The sequence below is a fragment of the Megascapheus bottae genome, chromosome 6 (assembly GCF_031878675.1).
Source record: "Megascapheus bottae isolate mThoBot1 chromosome 6, mThoBot2.hap1, whole genome shotgun sequence".
Lineage (NCBI taxonomy): Eukaryota > Metazoa > Chordata > Mammalia > Rodentia > Geomyidae > Megascapheus > Megascapheus bottae.
Genome location: NC_143514.1, coordinates 8,570,039 through 8,593,197, shown reverse-complemented (window position 1 = coordinate 8,593,197; position 23,159 = coordinate 8,570,039). Strand labels below are relative to the sequence as shown.

At 41.1% G+C, this 23,159-nt stretch overlaps 2 protein-coding genes across 7 annotated transcripts in view; one reads left to right on the top strand and one right to left on the bottom strand.

Moving 5' to 3' along the window:
* Tlcd4 (TLC domain containing 4) overlaps positions 1 to 20,703 on the bottom strand; it is a 75,900-nt gene extending 55,197 nt beyond the window's left edge. For 4 of the 6 annotated variants that reach the window (XR_016535906.1, XM_090334234.1, XM_090334235.1 and 1 more), the window contains exon 1: positions 16,586 to 16,760. The gene's annotated coding sequence lies outside the window, so the exon portion shown is untranslated. Of the gene's footprint in view, positions 1 to 12,615; positions 12,691 to 16,585; positions 16,761 to 19,117; positions 19,185 to 20,654 lie in introns of those variants that run through there. The other 2 variants (XM_090334238.1, XM_090334236.1) reach the window with 2 other exon arrangements.
* Positions 20,704 to 20,750: 47 nt separating this feature from the next.
* The window catches only part of Alg14 (ALG14 UDP-N-acetylglucosaminyltransferase subunit), a 72,764-nt gene continuing 70,355 nt past the window's right edge, over positions 20,751 to 23,159 (top strand). Inside the window, 1 exon segment of the mRNA XM_090334244.1 lies at positions 20,751 to 20,887. Coding sequence (XP_090190370.1) covers positions 20,752 to 20,887 — 136 coding nt within the window. The 5' untranslated portion in view covers position 20,751.

Genomic DNA, 23,159 nt, shown 5'->3' with positions numbered 1-23,159 from the left:
CTTTACTCTATGGAAATAAACAAAAATACAAAGAATTATCCAGGAACCCATGGCTCGCATCTATAATCCCAGCTAATCAGGAAGCTGATATCTGAGGATCACAATTCCAAGCCAGCCTGGGCAGGAAAGTCTGTGAGACTCATCTCCAAATAACCTCCAAAAGGCTAGAAATGGAGTTGTGTTTCAAGTAGTAGAATGCTAATCTTGAGTGAAAAAGCTAAAAACTAGGCCCTGAATACAAGTCCCAGGAGTGGCACCAAAAACAAAGAATCCTTTATATTCTATTCAGTTATCAACTCAGCCTAGTTAAATCCAATCAGTCTCCATTCTAAATAATGATGATAATAATAATAATAGTAATAATAATCCCATTTTCCATCCCAGGCCTTTGTTCATTCTGTCCCCTCAAAACAGAATGTCTTTTCTTCAAATCTTTCTTTGTCATATCTTTCCTAGTTCTTCTTAAGGCTCATATTGATTGTGTGAAACACAAGTTTCTTCTGATAGAACTTGTCTTTTCTCTCCTTTGAGAGTTTGAACAAGTTTACCAATTACTTTCTTCAAGCATTATATTATTCCCACTAAGAAAGTGGTATCATAGTAGTTGGGTGCTTTAGGGACTACCAACGAAAGAATAACTAGCCTTGTTAAAAACACAAAAGAAAAAGCCTCCCCGATCAGAGTCTCTTGAGACAGAACTCAGCTCTCTCTCCATACTTTAAGAACAAACTCCCCAACAAAGCATGCAGGATTCCTGAGGAAGAAGAAATGAGCATTGAAGGGAAAAAATGAGCTGTGAATCTTCACAGCAGGAGTTCAATTCTATGTGATCTGTTAAGTGATACTTTTTGCTGGGTGCTGGTGGCTCACCTCCTAGCTATTAGGATCTGAGGATCCTAGTTCAAAGTCGGCCTGGGGAGGAGAGCTCTCCAGACTTTTATCTCTAATTAATCATCAAAAAGATGAAAATGGAGCTGTGGTTCAAGTGGTAGAGTGTTAGCCTTGAGCACAAAAGCTCAGGAACAGCACTCAGGCCCTAAATTCAAGGATTGGCAGGGGCAGGGGGAGAGGTGTGAGGATACCTGATATATATATACATATATATATGTATATATATATATCTCATATATATATATCATATATATATATGTTGTGGGACTTGAACTCTAGGTCTGGGCATTGTTCCTGAGCTCTTCAACTCAAGGCTACCACCCTACCCGTTGAGTCACAGCACCTCTGGTTTTCTGGTAGTTAATTGGAGATAAGAATCTCATGGACTTCAGTGCCCAGGCTGGCTTTGAACTGCAGTCTTCAGGTCTCAGCTTCTTGAGTAGCTAGGATTACAGGCATAAGCCACTGGGCTTGGGTGATATTTGATATTTTTAAAGCTAAATGAAAACGTGAGACACTAGTACAAAACTTCAGCACTGACACAAAAATAAATGAATAAAACCAATAATAACAAAAGAGATAGTTTTCACAAAAACTTGATCATGACTGTGATGCAGATTACAAAGGCAAAAACATTAACGATCTTCTTGAACTCATTCAGTGAGAGGCTAAAGCAGGCGCTAGTTGATCTTGTTGTTTGTTTTGTTTTGTTTTTTTGCCAGTCCTAGGGCTTGAATTCAGGGCCTGGTCACTGTCCCTGAGCCTCTTTGTACTTAAGGCTAGTGCTCTACCACTTGAGCTACAGCACCACTTGCAGTTTTTTCTGTGTATGTGGTACTAAGGAATTGAACCCAGAGCTTTATGCATGCTAGGCAAGCACTCTACCACTAGCCATACTCCTGCTTTTATTTAAGGAAAATTTGAAAAAGACATGTTTATGCAGTATAAATGACTTAAACATGATTCAAGGTAGGAATCAGATGACCTGGAAATTATCCTCCGTGAAACACAAAGTTTTCTATTGAAACACCAAAATAATTTTTACAGCCCTTACTATCAACAGGTTTGAGTGAGCTACTTAAGCTCCTTTGAGCCTTATGATACTAGTAATATTTCATAATTGTAAAAACAGGATTTTAGGAGAATAATACCTTAATAGGGTTTTGTGAAAATTAACTGGATTTATTATTTTGGAAAATGTAAAATGAATTACACTTAATAAACATTACCCATTAGTAGTAATATTTTGGTAGTACTGTTACTCAGTACACATTCCTTGGGCCTTATCCCTTGGGTTTTGTTTCTGTGTGTGTTGGGAGGGACTTGAAGTCTGGGCCTGTGCAATGTCCCTGAGCTCCTTCAACTCAAGGCTACCACCCTACCTCTTGAGCCACAGTGCCACTTCCATTTTTCTGGTGCTTAATTGGGTTAACTGGAGTTCACGGAGTTTAATGCCCAGGCTAGCTTTTGAACCTTAATCCTCAGCTCTCAACCTCCTGAGTAAGCTAGGATTACAGGCGTGAGCAACCACGCCCAGCTTCCCTTGGGTTTTTTGTTGTTCTTATTGGTGGTGGTGATAGTGTTAGTCATGGGACTTGAACTCAGAACCTGGGCACTGTCCCTGAGGTTTTATTTCCCCCCCTCAAGGCTAGCACTCTACCACTTCAAACTACAGTACCACCTGTTTTCTGGTGACTAATTGGAAGTAAAAGTCCAGACTTTCCTGTCTGGACTGGCTTTGAGCCGTAATCTTCAGATCTCAACCTCTTGAGTTGCTAGAATTACAGGCATGAGCCACCAGTGCCTGGCTTGTCCTTTGTTTATTAACAAATACATCCATTCTATCAACCAACATATACATACTGTTAATTTATGCCAGGTTTGGGTCAATAATAAAGTAGTCCATTCCATAAGATCGCACTAGCAGAGATGAGAGTTTACTTAAATATTTACATAAGGTATAATTGGTAAAACCAGAGGTAGGAGAATACAACTGGGAAAAAAAAAAGCTAGCCAAGTATCAACAGATAGAATGCTTCTAGAAAAGGATTACAAGGGCAAGTTTGCACAAAATCTCAAAAGGGTGGCCAGAAAATCACAAAGGAAGTAAAGTATCCTAACAATTATCATGCTAAAGTAATGTTGCTGACTAATTTAATTACATAAGGGCTCTATAATAATAGTTTATCCTATGTACTATTTGTCAGGCACTGTTTTATGAAGAAAAATCACTCCCCCCCTCCCCACCAGGCTTGAAGAAGCTAAGTGACTTTTCCAATGTATCCCAGATAACTTGTTTCTAGACTGAGGAAAAAAAAAATCTCATTTTTTCCCCAACATAATCTAGACCCTGAGAGATTTAGGCAATCTCAGAGACTGGTTAGAGCTTTAGTTCCTTGCCTGGTGCTGGTGGCTCATGCCTGTAATCCTAGCTACACAGGAGGTTGAGCTCTGAGGATCACAATTCAAAGCCAGCCCAAGTACAAAGATCTGTGACATTCTTAAAACCAATTAACCATCAGAAAACTGGAAGTGGCACAATGGCTCAAAATGGTAGAGTGCTAGTCTTGAGCTGAAGAGCTCAGGGACAATTCCCAAGCCTCAGAGTGCAAGCTCCATGACAGACATAAAACAAAAAAAAAGAAAGAAAGAAAGAGAGAGAGAAAGAAAGAAATTTTTTTTAAAAAAAAAGAACTTGGGTTCTGACCCCATGTCCAAACAGATGAGAAGGAAGAATACTCTACGAAGAAGGAGAGTCAGACAAGTGCACGTAACTTATGCCAACAATCCTAGCTACTCAGGAAGCTGAAGGATAATTCATGAGACTCTGATTTCCAATTCACCACCAGAAAACTGGAAGTGGCACTATGGCTCAAAGTGGTAGACAATTCCAGGAGACACAAGTACTTGAAACTCAGTATGCGCTGCTAGAAGCAGTACTAGAAGGCTACTGACGTCGCAAAGACTCCTAAAGTAGGCCAGGATTAAGGAAATGAAATAATGCCACATTGAATCATGTCTCTTCTGTTCTGAGGAGATGAACAGATAATGAAGGAGATTAAGTAAGGGCATGAAGAAATCAAAGGTTTAGAAATAGGAGTCAGGGTCACTTGCCATGATGCAGCAAGAGCTAACATGATAGAGGGCATTTGATATTACACAAACTGCCACTTACAGTGGCTTTAAAAAATAGTTCTTTGAGCCAGAGCCTCCTTATCTGTGAAAATGAATGTAATAATAGGGTTATTATAAAGATGAAGTCAAAGCACATAGGCTGGCATCTGTTACTGTCAGTTCTAGTAGATACTTAATAAATGATGGTGGTCATACTTTGTTGATTGTTATCATTGTTGTGGCACAAATACATTGAGACCTAATTGAGGTGATCTTGAGGGACACTTACCGATGCAATGCTGCTTGATTTGTGCAGACACAATAGATGGATTGGTCTGTATCACAAAAGCTAAGTCTCAAGACCACCAACATAACTAGGTATCAGGAATGACATGAGGTTAAGGATTTAAGTCTTGTGCTCCTATTATGTATCAACATTGCATTAAGTGATTACAAACACACACAATTTCCTTTCAATTGGAGTTGAATCTACAAGGCAATTCTTTTGATTGATTTCTTTCACTTCCAACCCTTCTCTTTCATTTATAACCTCATGCCTACCCTTTCTTATTCACATTACAACAGTGAGTGACCTTGATTTACCTACTTGATTACCTTCATCTTAGACTTCTTTCTATTCTAAATAGTCTAGCTGGATGAGTCATGGCCTGCCCCTCAGGATGCTACCCTAGCTCCAAGATGCCTTACTAGCCAAACCCATCCTCTCCACAGCCAATGCTATCAATTCTTACCAAAAGAAACTTTCTGAAGAGTCAGAGTATATAGGTAGTGTGTCCAGATAATGGGGATTTGGAAGAGATGAATATCAAAAGTAGGATTCTACTGCCTTAGAAATTCATTTTGGGAATATTGATGTGGTTAGAGATCAGAGCTGAAAGATAGCAAGAGGAGACAGGAAGATAGAGAAACCAGAATGTGTCTAAAACACTTCTTGAGATACGCAATATTCTAAGCTATTGGTATTTCTTTAACTCCCCTTATTTGTTCTCAAATCTTCAGTAATCGTTCTTTCACCTCCTCCATGGTACATGCATATTGTGAGCTGAGGTGGAGGTTAAAGGAAGAAACCAGAGAGTAGGACCAAGCTGCAGTGTTAAATCAGTACAGTGAGAGTCTATTACTATTTGGCATACTCTTTCCAAAATCTGTCTTTCTGGTTTTTGTTTGTTTTTCTGTGCTTTCCCCTCTACTAACCACCATTGTTATACACCAACTTATTCTAACAGTCTTCTGGGACTAACCGACAGATAGTACATAATGCAGGCTTTGTAAGCCAGGTGGATGGTTACCCAACTCTCTCCTTAAGGCCTCCATGCAACTACAAACAATACTAAATGAATGGCTAACTGGTTGTGCTCCAACAAAAACTTTATTGCAAAAAAAAACAGGTGATAAACATTATGTCACAATAATTGTTTTTTACCTTGTAGTCAGTATGTTATTTCTAAACCTCACTCCTGTGTTTAAACCCTTGATTCGCTTCCCATTGCCCTTTGGATCAAGTACAAATTCCTTAACTGGGTAAACAGACTCCATCCAGGACACTTTTGGCTTCTAACACAATTGTTCATCACTGTTGAATTATTTTAATTCTCCAAGTTCCTAGTTTTTTTTCTTATTCTTTCGCCCATTTATATATGCTGTTTTGGGGGGCCCTCTTTCACACTTGCTACGCCCACCACCATCTCTTTGCCAACAGTCTACTAATCCATATTCCAAATCTTACATTACCCATAATTCTTTCCCCTTATCCAGCCAGTTCCTTTTCCTGGCTTTCAGCAGTGAGATTGCTGGTGTTATGGGCCAAATCTATAAGTCAGAAACTCTGTGAGAATAGAAATTTGCCTGTCATTCATTCTTGTATTCCAAAGTGTTCAATAGATAATTAATGAATGAGTGAATTTTGTTTCTGCCAGTCCTGGGGCTTGAACTTGGGGCCTGGGTTCTATCCTTGGACACTTTTTGCTCAAGGCTAGTGCTCTGCCACTTCAGTCACAGCTCTGCTTCTGGCTTTTTCTGAGTATGTAGTACCGAGGAATTGAACCCAGGGCTTTGTTCATGCTAGGTGAGCACTCTACCACTAGGCTATGCTCTCAACCCTGAATAAGCAAATTATTTTCTTCTGAGTAATACTTGAAAAGAAAGAAAGAAAGCAAACAAGGACTAACCTGAAGATGGAAAGGACTACCAAAGGCTAAGGTGGTGGGAAATGAACTAGGACTGTTTGAATGGTTTCCTCTAAATTCAGGTCTATAACTGTCATACTTTCTGATCACTCTTGTAGCTTCTTTTACAGAGGTTTAGGAAACATAACATCTGCAAGTCTTGCTGATACAGTCACCAAGATAAAGTTATCTTTGGTAATTTTCCTCTCAAAGTGACCTTGACTTGGCTTTTCTGATCAACATGTACATTAAATATTATATAATTGGTATGTTCTATGTGTCTGGCCTCTTAGACTTATTAATTATTTCATTATCAGTCTGCACAATAGCATGGCGAGACTTCCTTTTATTAAGCTCCCATTTTTATAATTAACACAACTAAGAAGTTAAGTGCTTGCCAAAGAAACAGAATACGTGGCAAAGCTGATAGGTAAGGGAAGAAAAGTCTGACTTCATACTACAGTCCAGTTCTTGAGGGCCCTATCTGCTTTCTGCCTCTGAAGACTGTCCCTCCACAATCCCAGAATTCACCAGGGATATCACTACAAGTTTTGTTGTTGTTTTTTTTTTTTTTTTGCCAGTCCTGGGCTTGAGCTCAGGGCCTGAGCATTGTCCTTGGACTTTCTCAAGGTTAGAGCTCTACCACTTGGGCCTCAGCACCACTTCTGGCTTATTTTCTATGTATGTGGTACCAAGGAATCGAACCCGGGGCCTTCGTGCATGCTAGGCAAGCACTTTAACCACTAGGCCAAACTCCCAGTCCCTACTACCACAAGTTTTATCTGGAGTTTCAGGGTCAGTGTTGCTGAATTCTAAATTGTAACATTTATTAACATAATAATTAGCTGAGTGCTTGTGCCCAGATCACCTTATCTGAATTTCATCTACTCAAATAAAAAAAAAAGAAACGAGGTTGTTCCTATTTTATAGATGGAGAAACACAAGCAAAAGAGGTAAAACAGTGTTCTCCACAGCACACATTTCTAATCCCAGAACTAAAGAGGCTGAGACATAAGAATTTCGAGTTCAAAGCCAGCTTTAGCTATGGAGTAAGGTCTTGTGTCAAAAACAAATAAAAATTAAACTTTTTTTTCCCCTTAAATCCATGCACTCTGACTCCACAACCAGTATTTCTAGTTCAAAGAGAAGGTATATGGAAGGAGAGAGCTTAAAACATTTTCCAGCCCTCCTAGGATGGGTTCAACAGCATAAGGAAGTTGGGTGATTCCGATGTTAATTATCTTGGGTCAGAGATGTTGGAGTATATATCTTCATTATTTATTTATTTATTTATTTATTTTATTTATTTATTTGCTTCCTATGAAGCTATTGGAAAACTTCACGGCTTCAAACATCCATTTACCAGCTAAGAATTCTGTGGCTCAGTATTGGATTGCACTTAGCAGGGCAGCTTCTTCACACTTTCACAGTTATCTGGCAACTTACTGGGGTTGGATGAGACAAGCAGTCAAAACCAGTATGTGGGGGAGGGGGGTAGTCAATCCAAATACTTTTGCTTGCCTTGTTTTGCTGTTGCCATCTTGACATTCTTTAATTTGGGGGAGAGGGGGGGTCATGGGACTTGAATTCTGGGAATGGGTGCTGTCCCTAAGCTTTTCAGCTCAAGGCTACTGCCCTACCCTTGAGCCACAGCCCCACTTCCCATTTTCTAGAGGTTAATTGGAGATAAAAGTCTCGGGTCCTCTTGTGCCCAGGCTGGCTTTGAAACTTGATCAACAGATTTCAGCCTCCTGAGTAGCTAGGATTACAGGGGAGGGCCACCACACCTGGCTTATGTTCTTTATGTTCTTCATGCTTATGTTGTCAGTGCTGTTGGCTGTTATACTAAGTGTCAAAAGGGCATCTTTCTCCATCAAAGATGCTAGCCATGGTTTCTTCACAATGACGACAGGAGTTTTGTAAGGGAATGAAAACAAACCCCCCACCCACTCTCTCCATGTATGCAGCCCATTTTTGCTAGTTAATATGTGTGTGGGTGTTTGATTATCTTGATTAGTTGTACAAGAAGACTTCACTTTGACATGTGTATGTATACAATGCACCTTGATCAGTCACCCCCTCAGTCATCTCCCTATTTCCTTCTCCTACTTTCCCACACAAGTTTCATCATATTTCCTTATTCCATTTTACACAGGTACATTGAATAATATGACAGTCACCCTCTTTTCCTTTCTCTATTCATCTTCCCTCAATCCACTGACACCTGTTCCCTAGGCAAAATGTTTCAATTTTTTTTTTTGTTTTTGATTGGTTGTGGGACTTGAACTTGGGGCCTGGGTGTTGTCCCTGAGCTCTTCAGCTCAAGGCTACCACCCTACCCCTTGAGCCACAGTGTCACTTTCGGTTTTCTGGTGATTAATTGGAGATAAGAGTCTCACAGACTTTTTTAGTGCCTTGGCTGGCTTTGAACTGAAATCCTCAGATCTCAGCCTCCTGAGTAGCTAGGATTACAGGCATGAGCCACCACATCCAGCTAAATATTTCACTTTCTAATACTCTCTGTCAAAGTGCATGTTCATAGTTCAACTGGATTACATCTTGGAATCTCACTCTTATATATACTATAGTCAGTTTAGTCATATATATATGCATATATGCATATGCAATATGTTTAAATTTAGACCTAATGCCAACATATAAGAGTTAGTATGTACTGCGGCCAGGAGTTTGGCCTAGTGGTAGAGTGCTTGCTTAGCACACATGAAGACCATATACATAGAAAAAAGCCAGAAGTGGTGCTAAGGCTTAAGTGGTAGAGCTCTAGCCTTGAGAAAGTCCAAGGACAGTGCTCAGTGCCTGATCTCAAGCTCAGGACTGGTTAAAAAAAAAAAAAAAGTTAGTATGTACCTTTGTTCTGCTAATCCTGGCTTACTTCAATCAAGATGTTTTCCAGACAATTTCATTCTTTCAGATAGCTAACTAAAATTCTATTATATATGCATGTATATGTATACACATGTGTCATATTTTAAAACCTATATTCAAAGGTTGTAGGGCATCTGGGTTGCTTCCATAAAGTGGCTATAGTAAATAGTGCTTCAATAAACTTCAGAACATAGATGTCTATTTTTTTTTTTTGCCAGTTTTAGGGGCTTGAACTCAGGGACTGGGCACTGTCCTTGGGCTTTCTCAAGGCTAGCACTCTACCACTTGAGTCACAGCACCACTTCCTGCTTTTTCTGTATATGTGGTACCAAGGAATGGAACCCAGGGCTTTATGCATGCTAGACAAGCATTCTATCTTTAAGCCACTCCTGACCCCAGGCTTCTCCATTTTGTTCTGTTCTTCAGCTAAATCCCCAAGAGTGGTATTGACAGATTATAGGGTCATTGTATTTAACTTTCTGAGAAACCTCCATATTGACTTCCATAATGGTTATAGTAATATGCATTGCACCATTAGTGTAACATGGGTTCTTTTTCTCTGTATCTTTGCCGGTACTTGTTATCATGTTTTTGATTATGGACATTCTGGTGAGTGAAATGTAATTTCAGTGTAATTTTGATTTGTACATCCTTATGGAGAGGGATTGGGCATTTCTTCATGCATTTATTGGTCACTTTTATTTATTTTCTGAATTATCTTAACTACTTAGCTCATTTATTCATTGGATTATTGATGATATAGATGTTCAATTTTTTAAGCTCTCTGTATATTATAGTCATTGGTCCATTATCAGAGGTATAGGTGGCAGAGACTTCTGATTCTGTAGATTATATTTTTAGCCTAGTAACTACTTCCTTTGCTGTGCAGCAGCTTTTTAGCTTAATGCAATCTCAGTTGTCAATGCTTCATCATATTTGTTGAGCTACTGTTCTCCTTATTCTTTCCTGTGAAAGTGTCAAAGTTTCAGGCTTTATATTAACTTTGAATTGGTATGTGTGCAAGTGGGAGATAGGGGTCCCATTTTTGTTTTCTGTATTTGGATATCCATTTCTTCATGAAAGGATTTGCTGAAGGGATTTTTTTCCAATGTACATTCTTAGCTCCTCCATTGAAAATCAATTGGCTATGGGTATGTGGATTAATAGTGTGTTCCCTTGGTCTTTGGGCCTGGTATTCTTGACAGTACCGTATTGTTTTCATATTATTGATCTATCATATAGTTTGAAGTCTGATGTTGTGATACCTCCACTTGCTGGTTATTTTGGAGATAAAGTCACACAAACTTTTCTTCCTGAGTTGAATTTAAACCTTGATCCTTCATATCTTAGCCTAGTATATTTACATAATCTTAATTACCTAAGATTATATATATCATATGTATATGATTATATGATATTTATGGCATCTATCATATATATTTATGTGTATATGTAAATGTGCTTTGGACATGAAACCACTGAGTTTCCTGTAGAATAATAATGGCAGAAACTAGATTTCAATAAGTTGAAGTACAGCTAATCAAGGGAAAAATGAAACAGCAAACATAGTCTTTTTTAAAAAAAACACAGGCTCTCAAGAAAAGAAATAAAGTAGTTAGAGTAGCCAATCCTGGAGACTAGACTGACTTACAGTTCTAGATGCCCTGCCTATGTTTAAAGAGCACCTTCAAGGGGCCAGGAGTTTAGCCTAGTAGTAGAGTGCTTGCCTAGCATGCACAAAGACCTGGGTTCAATTTCTTGGTACCACATACATTTTTAAAAAAAAGCCAGAAGTGGTGCTGAGGCTCAAGTGGTAGTACTCTAGCCTTGAGAAAGTTCAAGGACAGTGCTCAGGCCCTGAGTTCAAGGCCCAGGATTGGCAAAATAAATAAATAGCACCTTCAAAAGCTAGATTTAACATAGTATTCTGCATCATAGGCTGTTGACATTGACCCAAAGTTATATATTTAGATGTGATGGTTGAATAAGATCCCACAGCCTTCAGAAACCATGCCTCCATTTTTGGTCCTATAGTCAGTTAGGGTCACTTCTGCATAAGATAGCACATTATCTTGGATAAAGGCTGGATATGGAGATAAGCAAGTACCAGCAATACCTGAGTCACTGCTGAAGTGTGGGGAAAACTCAGTTGAGGGAGAGCAAAATATATGAATAAGTCTGAGTGAAAAAGTATGAATCAGCAATAAGTAAAACAAACATTTCAGTAGTGTTGCTGATCAAAAAACTCCCACCAATGACAATGTAATTAGCCAGGAATAGCCAGAACTATGCCTGTGGTCTAGGCTACTTGGGAACTGAGACCAGGAGAATCTTGGTTCAAGGCCAACCAGGGAGAAGGTTCACAAAACCTTCATTTTATCCAATAAAAGCCTGGGAATAATGACAGGAGCCTGTCATCCCAGCTATATGGGAAGCACAAATAGAATTGTGGCCCAGACTAATCTCAGCAAAAAGCAAACTCCATTTCGATAATAAGGAAAGCATAAAGGATTGGTGGTATGGTTCAAGTGATAGAGCTCAAAAACAAACAAACAAATAGGAAAGAGAATTCAGAGTCAATACATTCTGATTAAAGCTGGAACTATTTCTTCAAAGTGGAAGTAAAAGCCTGATTCCTTTATTCTTATATGATGAGCTCAAAATTCCTTGAAGAAAAAAAATACATTATTTCATAGAGAAAGGAGCAGATTGTGCTGTGTAATCATTGGATGTTTCTTACTGCAATATGTGCTCACATTCTGGGTGACTTATGTTGCATTGACACCAGAAGAAGGTTTACCTTTCACCTTATCCACAGAACTTTATTCCATTATCTTCTGGGATCACCTACAACTGAATATTCATGCAGACCAATGCTCATTCAGATATCTGAGGCTTTATGACATGGGTGAATAAAACAAAGAATGAATCCTCCTTTGATGGAAAGTGGTTGAATATTTGCCAGGAGGGAGATATGGCTGCCAAACTGAGACTTGATGGAGAGGAGAAAACAAAGTTAGGCAAGAGAGGTAAAAGAAATGTCTTCCTTGAGGGGCCTAGGTCTGGAAAGTCTCTCTCTTGGGTGTGTTTGTTTGTTTGTTTGGTCATGGGACTTGAGTTCTGGACAATGTCCCTGTGCTCTTCAGCCCCTTGAGTCACAGCCCCACTTCCAATTTTATGGCGGTTAATGGTTAATTGGAGATAAGAGTCTTGCAGATATTAGTGCTGCAGCTGGCTTTGAACTGGGACCCTCAAATCTCAGCATCCTGAGTAGCTAGGATTACAGGCGTGAACCACCACACCCAGCTCTGAGCATTTTAGGAACATTAAAGGGCTAGATGTGATGGTTCATGCCTACAGTCCCAGCACCTGAGAAGCTGTGAGGCAAGGAGATCAAGAGTTCTATATTAGCCTGAGCTATATCATGAAATCCTGTCTCAAAAACAAATAAGCAGTAAACAAATGATAAACATAAAAATTAAAAAGTTGCCATAAATCCATGGTCTATCATGACTGCTTCTAACATCTGAATACTCACTTTGTGCTCAGTGGAAAGTTTCAGAGCTGTGACAGTCACACTGCATAAAAGTAGAACTGGGCATGGACAAGCACTCTAGCAGAGGGCAAAAAGGTATGGTTAAAGATTGCAGGGTCATTTTAATATGGTTGGGCTGTGTAATTTAAAGGCGTTATGCTCAGCCAGACGGATGGGGGTAGGGTTTTATTGCTTTTGCTTTTATTTATTATTTTTTTTAATGTGAAAGCCTCAAGCCAGTTTATAGGCTCAGAGTAAAGACACTGTGAGTGTCAGTGTATCCAGATGGAAGAGAGGACATAATTGATGGACTCTTCTAAATGCTAAGTTTACTCATAGTTGTTCCACAGGCCCATTAGCAAGTATCAATCAAATATTTCTAAAGTAAAATGTTCCCAGATTCATTTCTATTATTGTTTAATTTCTCTAATATAAACATAATTTAGTTTATTTTATTTTTTTTTAAAGCTCACTTGGTACTAGTATGGAGAAGAAAGAAACCTGAACTTTATGAAATAGCTAAACCTCACCTGAGGTTTGTATTCTTATCTGGTCCTTTCAGTGAAATGCTTTCTGTACTAAGCACTCTTCCCTAAGTATTACTATATGCTAAAACTACTAGAGGGTCACAACCCATGCACTGGAAGTACTAAGATCAGAAATTTAGCATAATGAAGTCACTAAACAGAAATAATCACGGTACTTAAGTTCACAGGCTGGTTGTGAAAGGTACCTGAGAAGGTAGTACATGCTACCTGTGATTAGACAGTGCATATTACCATGTGTATGGAATTCACAGGAAGTTTGACATGTATTTATATCTACATATGCACATAGATGATTAACTATATGGAGAGTTAAGGAATGATATAATCAAATCAAAATGAATACAGAATTTGTATGTCCCTACCAAGGGAAAGGAAGTTCTGTGGTGGCAGAACGGAAATCTAGAAAGAAGCATAGACAAGGAAAGACGAATTTAATGGAAGTACCAGGTAGAAGCTTTGCGAGGAAAAGAGTGCTGGGACGATTAAAACAAGAACAAAACCTCAAGTTCGGCACTGGTGTCTCATTCTGGTAATTTCACTTACTTGGGAGACTGAGAATGAGAGGGTTATGGCTCCAGGCCAGGCCAGGCAGAACAGTTCACAAGTTGCCTTCTCTTCCCATCATTGGGTGAGGTGGCATGTATCTATTATCCTAAACAGCAAGGGAGGCTAAGATTGCAAGGACCGCAGATCCAGACCAGCCTGGCACAAGCGTCTGACAGAGTCTGTCTCCTCTGAGGGAAGCTTCCCTCAGGAAGCTGGATGACACACACCTGTCAAACCAGCCACACTGGGAAGCCTAAAAGTAGATCACAGCTCAGGCTCGGGGTGGAAATAAGGACTCTGTTCTAAAGAATAACCTGTGCAAACCAGTGCTGGATAGTTCACATAGCAAGTGAGTTCAAATCCCAGTACGGGGTGGGGGAGGGGAGGGAGAGATTCAGTGATCTGTAAAGTAGGATTTTAATGTCCTGTTAAGTTTTGAACTAAGAAGGTATTGTGAACATACTGGGTTAGAACAAGGGGGTTCTAAATATCTGTATATAAATACCCTTAAGATAAATGGATGCCAGGCACGGTGGCTCACACCTAAAATCCTAGCTATTCAGGAGGCTGAGATCTGAGGATGGTGGTTCAAAGCCAGCCCAGGTACTAAAGAACATGAGGCTCTTATCTCCGGTTAACCACTAGAAGTGGGGCTGTGGCTCAAGGAGTAGGACAGCAGCCTTGAGCTAAAAAGCTCAGGGACAGCGCCCAAGCCCAAAGTTCAAGCCCCATGACACCCTCCCCCACGCACACAAAAGATAAATGACATAAAGTGAGAAAAAAAATAAAATCATGTAGTTTTTTTTTTTTTTTGTCCTCCTTGGGGTTTGAGCTCCGGGCCTAGATGCTGTCTCAGAACTTTTCACTCAAGGCTATCATGTTACCACTTAGAACCACTTCCAGCTTTCTGGTGGTTAATTGGAGGTAAGAGTCTCATGGACTTTCCTGCCCAGGCTGGCTTTGAACCATGATTCTCAGATCTCAGCCTCTTGAGTAGCTAGGGTTACAGGAATGAGCCACTTGCATCCATCGAAGATATTACATTAATGTAGTACAGATGCATACATATGTGACAACCCTTTTTGAATCCACTTGGATAAAAACTATAAAAAAAGAAATATGATTCTTTACTTGAATGCTTACAAAACAAAACAAAACACTTAAAAAATCTTTTTCCCAGGGTTGGGAGTTTGGCCTAGTGGTAGAGTGCTTGCCTAGACTGGGGTTCAATTCCTCTGTACCACATACTTAGAAAAAAGCTGGAAGTGGTGCTGTGGCTCAAGTGGTAGAGCTCTAGCCTTGAGAAAGTCCAAGGACAGTGCTGAGGCCCTGAGTTTAAAGCCCAGGACTGGCAAAAAAAAAAAAAAATTTCCCCTAGGCACAGTGGCTCACACCTGTAATCCTAGCTACTCAGGAGGCTGAGATCTGAGGATTGCAGTCTTATCTCCATTGAATCACCAAAAAACAGGAAGTGGTACTTTGGCTCAAGAGGTAAGGTGGTAGCCTTGAGCTGAAGAGCTCAGGGACAAAGCCCAGGCCTAGAGTTCAAGTCCCAAGATTGATTAAAGAAAACCAAAACAACAAAAAACCTTTTTTCCAGGTCTGGAATGTGGCTTAGTGGTAGAGTGCTTCCCTCAGTACAATATAAACAGAAAACGCAGGAAGTGACAGTGAGGCTCAAATGGTAGAGTGCTAGCCCTCAGCAAAAAAAGCTCAAGGGCAGTGTCCAAGGCTATGAGTTTAAGCCCGAGAACTGGCAAAAAAAAAAAAAAATTTTATGAAGGGTGGGGGTAGGGAGGGAAATGGGGACCAAGAATGTTTGTGAAGTAATGAACCTTCTAATTGGTGAATATAATGTAACCCTTCTATTAATTACAATAAAAAAACATGAAAAAAAGAAAAGAAAATATTTTTCAGCCTCGTGTGGTGGCTCACACCTATAATCCTAGCTACTCAGAAGGCTGAGATTCTCTTTGTTTGTTTGTTTTTTGCCAGTCCTGGGGCTTGAACTCAGTGCATGAGAACTGATCTTGGGCTTTCCCAAGACTAGTGCTTTACCACTTGAGCTATAGCTCCACTTCCAACTTTTTCTATGTATGTGGTACCAAGGAATCAAACCCAGGACTTCGTACATGCTAGGCAAGCACTCTACCACTAGGCCAGAGAATCTTATCTCCAATTAACCAACAAGAAGCTGGAAGTGGTGCTGTGGCTCAAGGCATAGGACAGTACCCTTTAGCTGAAGAGCTCAGGGACAGTGCCCAGGACCAGAGTTCAAGTCCCATGACAGAAAAAAATCTTTTCCCTCCTATTTAATTTTATAAATGGAAAGTAATAGAAAATAATACTAGCCTTCCTAACTTTCTTTAATATGTAGTACAGTCGCTGGTATTAATATGCAACCATTTGTTTGAATATTATTGATGATAAGGGTGTAGAATATAGAATCAGCTTATGATCAAATCCTCATTTGATCATGTCCTATATGACATTTCTGTACCTCAGTATTCTCATTTTGAACATGAGAATCATATCAAATCTCTCTCAAAGCATAGTTAATTCACGTTTTGAGGGCTTGGCATAGAGTCCGCACACAATGGATGCTAATTATTATAAGTCATAATTACTTGGTTTAGTTTCAAGGCCTACCACCTAAACAACCCAAGGGCAGTGGCTTTACTCAGGATAAGGCTGGGGGCACAACCAGATATTAGTTTGCTTAACAAGAAAGATTCTTGCCTATAACTAAGGTTTTTTCCTTACTTTTACTAGGACAATTCTTGTCCCTCAATTAATGGTAAAGTACGTAGTCATTAGTACTGGTGATTACAGAGCCCCAACTCTGTATCTAACCTGAACTGATCCCAGAGTTATCCTACCTTGTCATGGGCAAGCATAATGCTAATCAAAGTGATCTCTGGGGTTCTTACAAGGAAAGCTTCAGTCTTCTTTGTCCATATTTTTCTACTTTCATTAGGATTGATGGTTGAACTCTGGCAGAAAGAGGCCTGCCAGGATCTCTAGCAGTCCAGTCCATGAGACGGGTGACTTTCCTCTAGGAGGCCCCTGCTCAGAGGTCTGGGTCCTGCTGCACATAGCCAGGCTTATTGTTAAGTCACTGCTTGGGTGTTAACTCTTATTACTTTATCACTGGATCCTCAGTGCCTTGCCTAGTGTCTGACCCATGATAGCACTAGTAGGTCTCAACTGAAATAGAGAGCCTGCCCACATCCCTGTTTATGGTGGTCGTGCTCGATCATCTGGACTCTTCTCTCCAGAGTTCGTGGAACACCACCCAATCCCACCAAGCCCCATTCTTCATTAGCCTTCAAACTTTTTCCTGCATTCTGTGGAGCCCCTATGTAAACATTCCTCTATTGTATCTCTTTAACATCAGCATTTAAAAAAAACTTTTTACTAATTCAACTTTAAAAATACATTTCCTAGGTCTGGGAGTATAGTTCAATACTGGAATATTTGCCTTGTATTCCAAGGCCCTAGGTTCAATCCTCATCAATTTGCTGGAGAGGGGCGGTGGAAGCACAAACAAATGATTCCAAATTCCCTTCTATCACCACCTCAAATACCTATTTCCCATTTTTTAAAAAAAGTGAAACACCTGTCTAGAGAAACTTTTGCTTTTCATCATCTCCCCTTCCCTTTTTTGCTCATTCCCATCTGTCTGCTTTCCATCATGCCATCCCATGGCATACTGCTCTTGTTTAGATGCTCAGAAACTGACTTGTCCCAGAGTCACCTGACCCTATCCATAGCAGCATGTGACCCAGCTGGCTGAGCTCTCCTTCTTAAGTTGCTTTCCTTTCTCCACTTTTCAGATACTATTCTTTCCTGATTTTTCCTCATTTCCTTGAGTTGTCTTTCTCCATCTTCTTTGCTGACTCAGTCTCCTCGGTTACACTCTATGTAGGTAACTCCAGACTCTTCTTTATAGTTGTCATTTAGATTTAGAATAATGGAGCTGGTCGTGGCAGCAAACTCTCACCATCTCAGCACTTCAGAGGCTGAGGCAGAAGGATCATAGTCAGGGTATATAGCAAGACTTACAAAAAAAACCATATAGGGGCTGGAGTGTGGGCTAGTGGTAGAGTGCTTGCCTAGCTTGCATGAAGCCCTGGGTTCGATTCCTCTGTACTACATATAAACACAAAAGCCAGAATGTTGCTGTGGCTCAAGTGGTAGAATACTAGCCTTGAGAAAGCCCAAGGACAGTACCTAGGCCCCGAGTTCAAGCCCCAGGACCCGCCAAAACACACACAACACACACATACACACGTGTATATGTACACAATGCAATAAAATATAAAAGAAAATTCAGTTTCTTAGTTTTACTAGATATATTTCTTAGTTTTACTAGATATATTTCATGGAGAGAGTACACCAGAGATACAAAATACTTCCATCAACACAGTGGACAGGGAGGACCTAAACTACCACCTTAAATAACCTTACCCAGCCCCATGCTTTTAATATGGTCCATATGCTAATGAATTCTAAATTTGTACCTTTAACTATGACCTAAGCTTCAGATTTCTACATAAAACTGCTTATTTTATATAACAACTTGGATGGCTAACAGGTTTTTCCAACCAAAGTGCCAAACAACATTTCATTTTCATCCTATTTTCCTCTCTCTTCCCTACCCACAAAAGTTTCTTTCTCCTCTAGTCCCATTTATCTGGTAGCAAATGATGCCATATAACCAGTAACATTCCCCACTCCACACACACACACACACACACACACACACACACAATTTTTAGTAGTATGAATGAAAAAATATTTATCATAGAAATTTTAGGAAACACATTAAAGAATAATCACCTCCCAGGGAAGCTTTATGATTAATTTGAACTATATACATACAGTTGCCAATTATTAATGTGCTCCATTCTTTCTCATACAATCTATTATCTGTGTTATCAGTGCGACTCGATTTCTAGGAAATTTTAGTTGTTGCTTCTTCTGGTTTAGCCTTAACGCTCCTGAGTAACACATCTTGGCTTCCTGACCTACTGAGTATCTGCACATTTTGATAAAGCCCAGGATTCAGCTTATTCAGTAGACTGTTTAAAACAGGTTTTTTGTTTGTTTGTTTGTTTTTGCCAGTCCTGGGGCTTGAACTCAGGGCCTGAGCACTGTCCTTAGGCTTTTTCAAGGCTAGCACTCTACCACTTGAGCCACAACACCACTTCCTGCTTTTTCTATGTATGTGGTATCAAGGAATCAAACCCAGGTCTTCATGCATGCTAGGCGAGCACTCTTACCAGTAGGCCAGACTCCTGGCCCCTAAAAAATTTTTATTAGCATATAATGCATCTATATAATGTTGTACAAGGAATAGGGTTTTGGGAAATTACATTCATACATACAATTTCCTTGATCAAACTTACCCTTCTCCATTTGTTTCCCTCATTTCATTCTCCCCATGGCTTCTGAATCAGAACTTCAGGGGTAGCCCTAAGACAAGCGTATACTATCAGCTTATCTATTCTGAATATTCACACAAAGATGACCATCAGTCAAGCTGAGTTTAGCAAAGATGTGTACAATGTGGTGCTCTTACAGTGCAGGGATTAGGATTCCTGGTTTCTAGTTCTAGGTCAAAAACTATTCCATTTGGAAAAAAAATCAACTCACCTGTTAGTCTGTTCTGTCTAACCTAAAAGTACACTGAGATTCCAAGGAAAACCACATTTGGAATCAAGGAACTTCTCTAATCTCAGTACAAAAGTAGACATAAAAACAAGTATAGGCTGGGAATGTGGTTTAGTGGTAGAGTGCTTGGCAAGCATGCAGGAAGCCCTGGGTTCCACTCCTCAGTATCATATAAACAGAAAAAGCTGGAAGTGATGGGCTCAAGTGGTTGAGCAAGAGAAGCTCAGGGATAGTGCCCAGGACCTGAGTTCAAGCCCCAGGATTGGAAAAAAAAAAAAAAAAGGAAAAAAAAACATAACTGGGATTGGAGGGGGTGGTTATTTTGGCTGAGGACATGAGGTGTGAGAAACAAACTGAGAGCACTGTGGTAAAATTAACTATCTGGCTGCTCTGTTTTGAGGAACTTCCATTTCTCTTGGGTACACGGTATAACTCCAGGTGATCCCCTGCTTGGGGATCTGTGAAATTACCTAGAACATTTAATTTTTTAAAAAAGTGTTAAGAAAGCCCGGCATGGTGGCTCACGCCTGTAATCCTAGTTACTCAGGAGGCTGAGATCTGAAGATCAAGGTTCAAAGCCACCCAGGGCACAAGACCTAAGACTCTTTTCTCCAATTAACCTCTAGAAAACGGGAAGTGGGGCTTGTCTCAAGGGGTATGGCGGTAGCCTTGAGCTTAGAGCTCAGGGACAGCGCCCAGGCCTAATTCAAGCCCCAAGACCCACAGATACACACCAAAAAAAAAAAATGTTGAGAAAGGGTAGGTATGAAATGCATGGAGAAACGTCTTTCGGAAGAAAGGAAGGAAAAGGAAAGGGACAGAAAGAATGGGACGGGAAGCACAGGAGAGCGGATTTAAATGGACAGGAAAGACAGAGGGAGAGGAGGAAAGGGAAAGAGATAGGGAAGAAAAGAGGGAAGAAGTAGGGAAGAGAGGAATAAAAGGAGGAAGGGAGGGAGGGAGGAAAGGAAGGGGGAGGGAGAAACAATTTTAGATGATCAGTTTGGCCAGAGGTAAGCTGTTAGCCATAGGCAAAAGCCAGTAGAGCTGGAACTCCTAACGAGGTAACTCAAGAGCCTTTCGGGTGCATCGCCAAAGAAAATTAAACTTCTCTGGGCTTCACATCCAGGATTTCTCGTCTTAGGCCTCGGGTGACAAGCACTGTAAAATCTTACAGGGGAGAAAACCTCAACGGCCTGCAAAGCCTGCCTTTTCCTCTCCCCGCCCGCAACCCCGCCCCAACCCCGCCCATCTTTGGAAAGCCCCGCCCACCTGGAAACGTGTCGCTCCGCGTTTGAGTATCCTCGGCTCCCGTAAGACCAGCGCTTCGCCGGGCCCCAGGAACAATGCGCATGCTCTATCCGTTTGCATGGTGTGTATTCTTATTCTCGCCGCCGCATCAGGAGCTGCGGCCATCGTCTTCGGCCTGAGATTATGGCTAGTGCTTCGGATGGCGAATACTGTTTCCCGAGAAAGTCTCAGTGTTTTGGTAGTGGCTGGGTCTGGTAAGTCTCAAGGCGGCGACGTCGGGTTCGGGAGAGTTACTACAAACCCCACAACACACCGCGACTCCCTTCTCGTGTCTTCTCAGCGCTTCGTGCCGCGCGGCTCGCTGGGACTTGTAGTTTCTCCCCGTCACCGAAAGTGGCGGGCCCAGTCTGGGAAGATGGCGGCGTGCTGACGCGGCTTAGTCGTTTCCCCCTCGGAGACGGCTTAAGTAATTTACCTTTGTTTGTAATTGAGCCTCTCGGTGGCGGTTGGTTTCACAACAGATAATTAGCGAAGCGAGAGCGTGCCGACGCCTTTTGAGGCTAGCATGCAGCTACCCCGAATGGCCGCCGCGCAATATCAATGGAGGCGCTTTTTCCTAAAGGTTTGTGGAGGCAGAGAAGTGGAGGGTAGAGGAGGCCATCTGGACTGTCGCACTGATTTTTTTTTTTTTCCCTTGTGTGTGTTGGGGGCGGGGGGCGAAGAGGGTCATGGGACTTGAACTCGGGGCCTGGTCGCTGTCCCTGAGCGCTTCAGCTCAAGGCTGCTGCCCTACCCCTTGACCCACAGCTCCACTTCCCATTTCCTAGAGGTTAGTTGGAGATAAAGAGTCCCGTGGTCCTTACTGCCCGGGCTGGCTTTGCACCTTGATCCTCAGATTCAGCCTGCTGAGTAGCTAGGATTACAGGCGTGAGCTACCGGCTTTGTCACACGGATTCTTCTGCGAAACCGACCAGGATTAAGGACGGAATCCACAGACTTTAGATTTGGAGCAGTACAGACGTGGGGGCCAGGTATGAGCCCAGCTTTCGAGTCAGCCATCGAAATCCACCCATTCTGACGGCACTCAGGTGGACAGTTCTGGCAGGTGCATAGGCTTCCTTTGCGGAAAGGAGTCCTCCTTGCAAGGTCAGCGTCCTTCCCCGAACCAAACCTGTGACCTACACATACTACTCCCAGGCCGTGCGACAGGCAAGCTTAGCGTAGTTTACAGCTCCCAGGGCCACAGCGACCCTTCAACACAAGATTAATTCAAGTGCAGCCGAAAATGAGGCAATCTAGAGACACAGAAACACAAAGACATGCAAGGCTGCCGCCTCCCCCCAACAGCACATACCGTTTTACAGTAAGCTGTTTTTTCTTTTTTGGGTTTAAGTAGGAGTACATTCTAAAATACGTATCACAAATAAACACCAGTTTTACACCTTGCTTATCACTCTCCAGGTATTATGAACTGGACATAATTGTATGTGCTGTGTGTTGATGATGTATGTGGGTGGCACACAGCAAGTTTATTTATGCCAGAATCTCCAGATGCTTGTGAGCATTGCCTTGTTCTACCATGCTATGATGTCTGTGATGTCACTAGGTAGTATGGCCTTATAATTGTATGGGATCACTGTCATCCATGCCATTCATTACTCATGGGAGGAAGTAAAATACAACGAATGACTACCCCCATACACATAGAGTGTGTTCATTTGGAAATGCCAGGAGATTCCATCCGGGTAGTCCAATATTTCTACTGTGACCAAGTGTGCCAAACTTAACATTCACATAGAATCAACTATTGCTTGACATATTTTAAGCTGTAGGAGATAATCAGGCATTGAAGTAAGCCCTCTACATAACAAAACTGACCAATACTACTTGCTTGGAAGAGTGACTCTGTACCCAGCACCAAGAAGGAGTTATAGATAATAGCAGTGAATGAAACAAAATATAGAAAACCTCACAGAAAGACCACTTTCCACTTTCCACTGTGAGAGATGGCCTAAATCTTATATTGTGTAAGAAGTGGATCTGTGTTGAGGCTATGCAGTCTTCAGAAAGATTACATTTATCTGCACTTGGGATAGGCAAAGGCTAACAGTTAATGTGCAGAGTTTTTACTTGAACAAAAGTTGTTCACTTGATAGTACTGGATTTGGTGAACTAGAAACCAAAATTAAGATAGAGAATTCAAATCATTTAGGGCCAGGGACCATAAGGAGTCACTCAAGTCATAGAATGAACTATAATTAAATAAACGGCTCTAAAAAATAGTCTGGCGCCAGGAGTTTGGCCTAGTGGTTGAATGCTTACCTACTAAGCACAAAGACCCAGGCTTCATTCCTCAGTACCACATTTATAGAAAAAGCTGGAAGTGGTTCTTTGGCTCAAGTGGTAGAGCTGTAGCCTTGAGAAAGTCCAAGGTTAGTGCTCAGGCCCTGAGTTCAAGCATCAGGACTGGCAAAAAAAAAAAAAAAAACTGTACTCAAAAAAACCTATACTCATAATTTTAGAGGA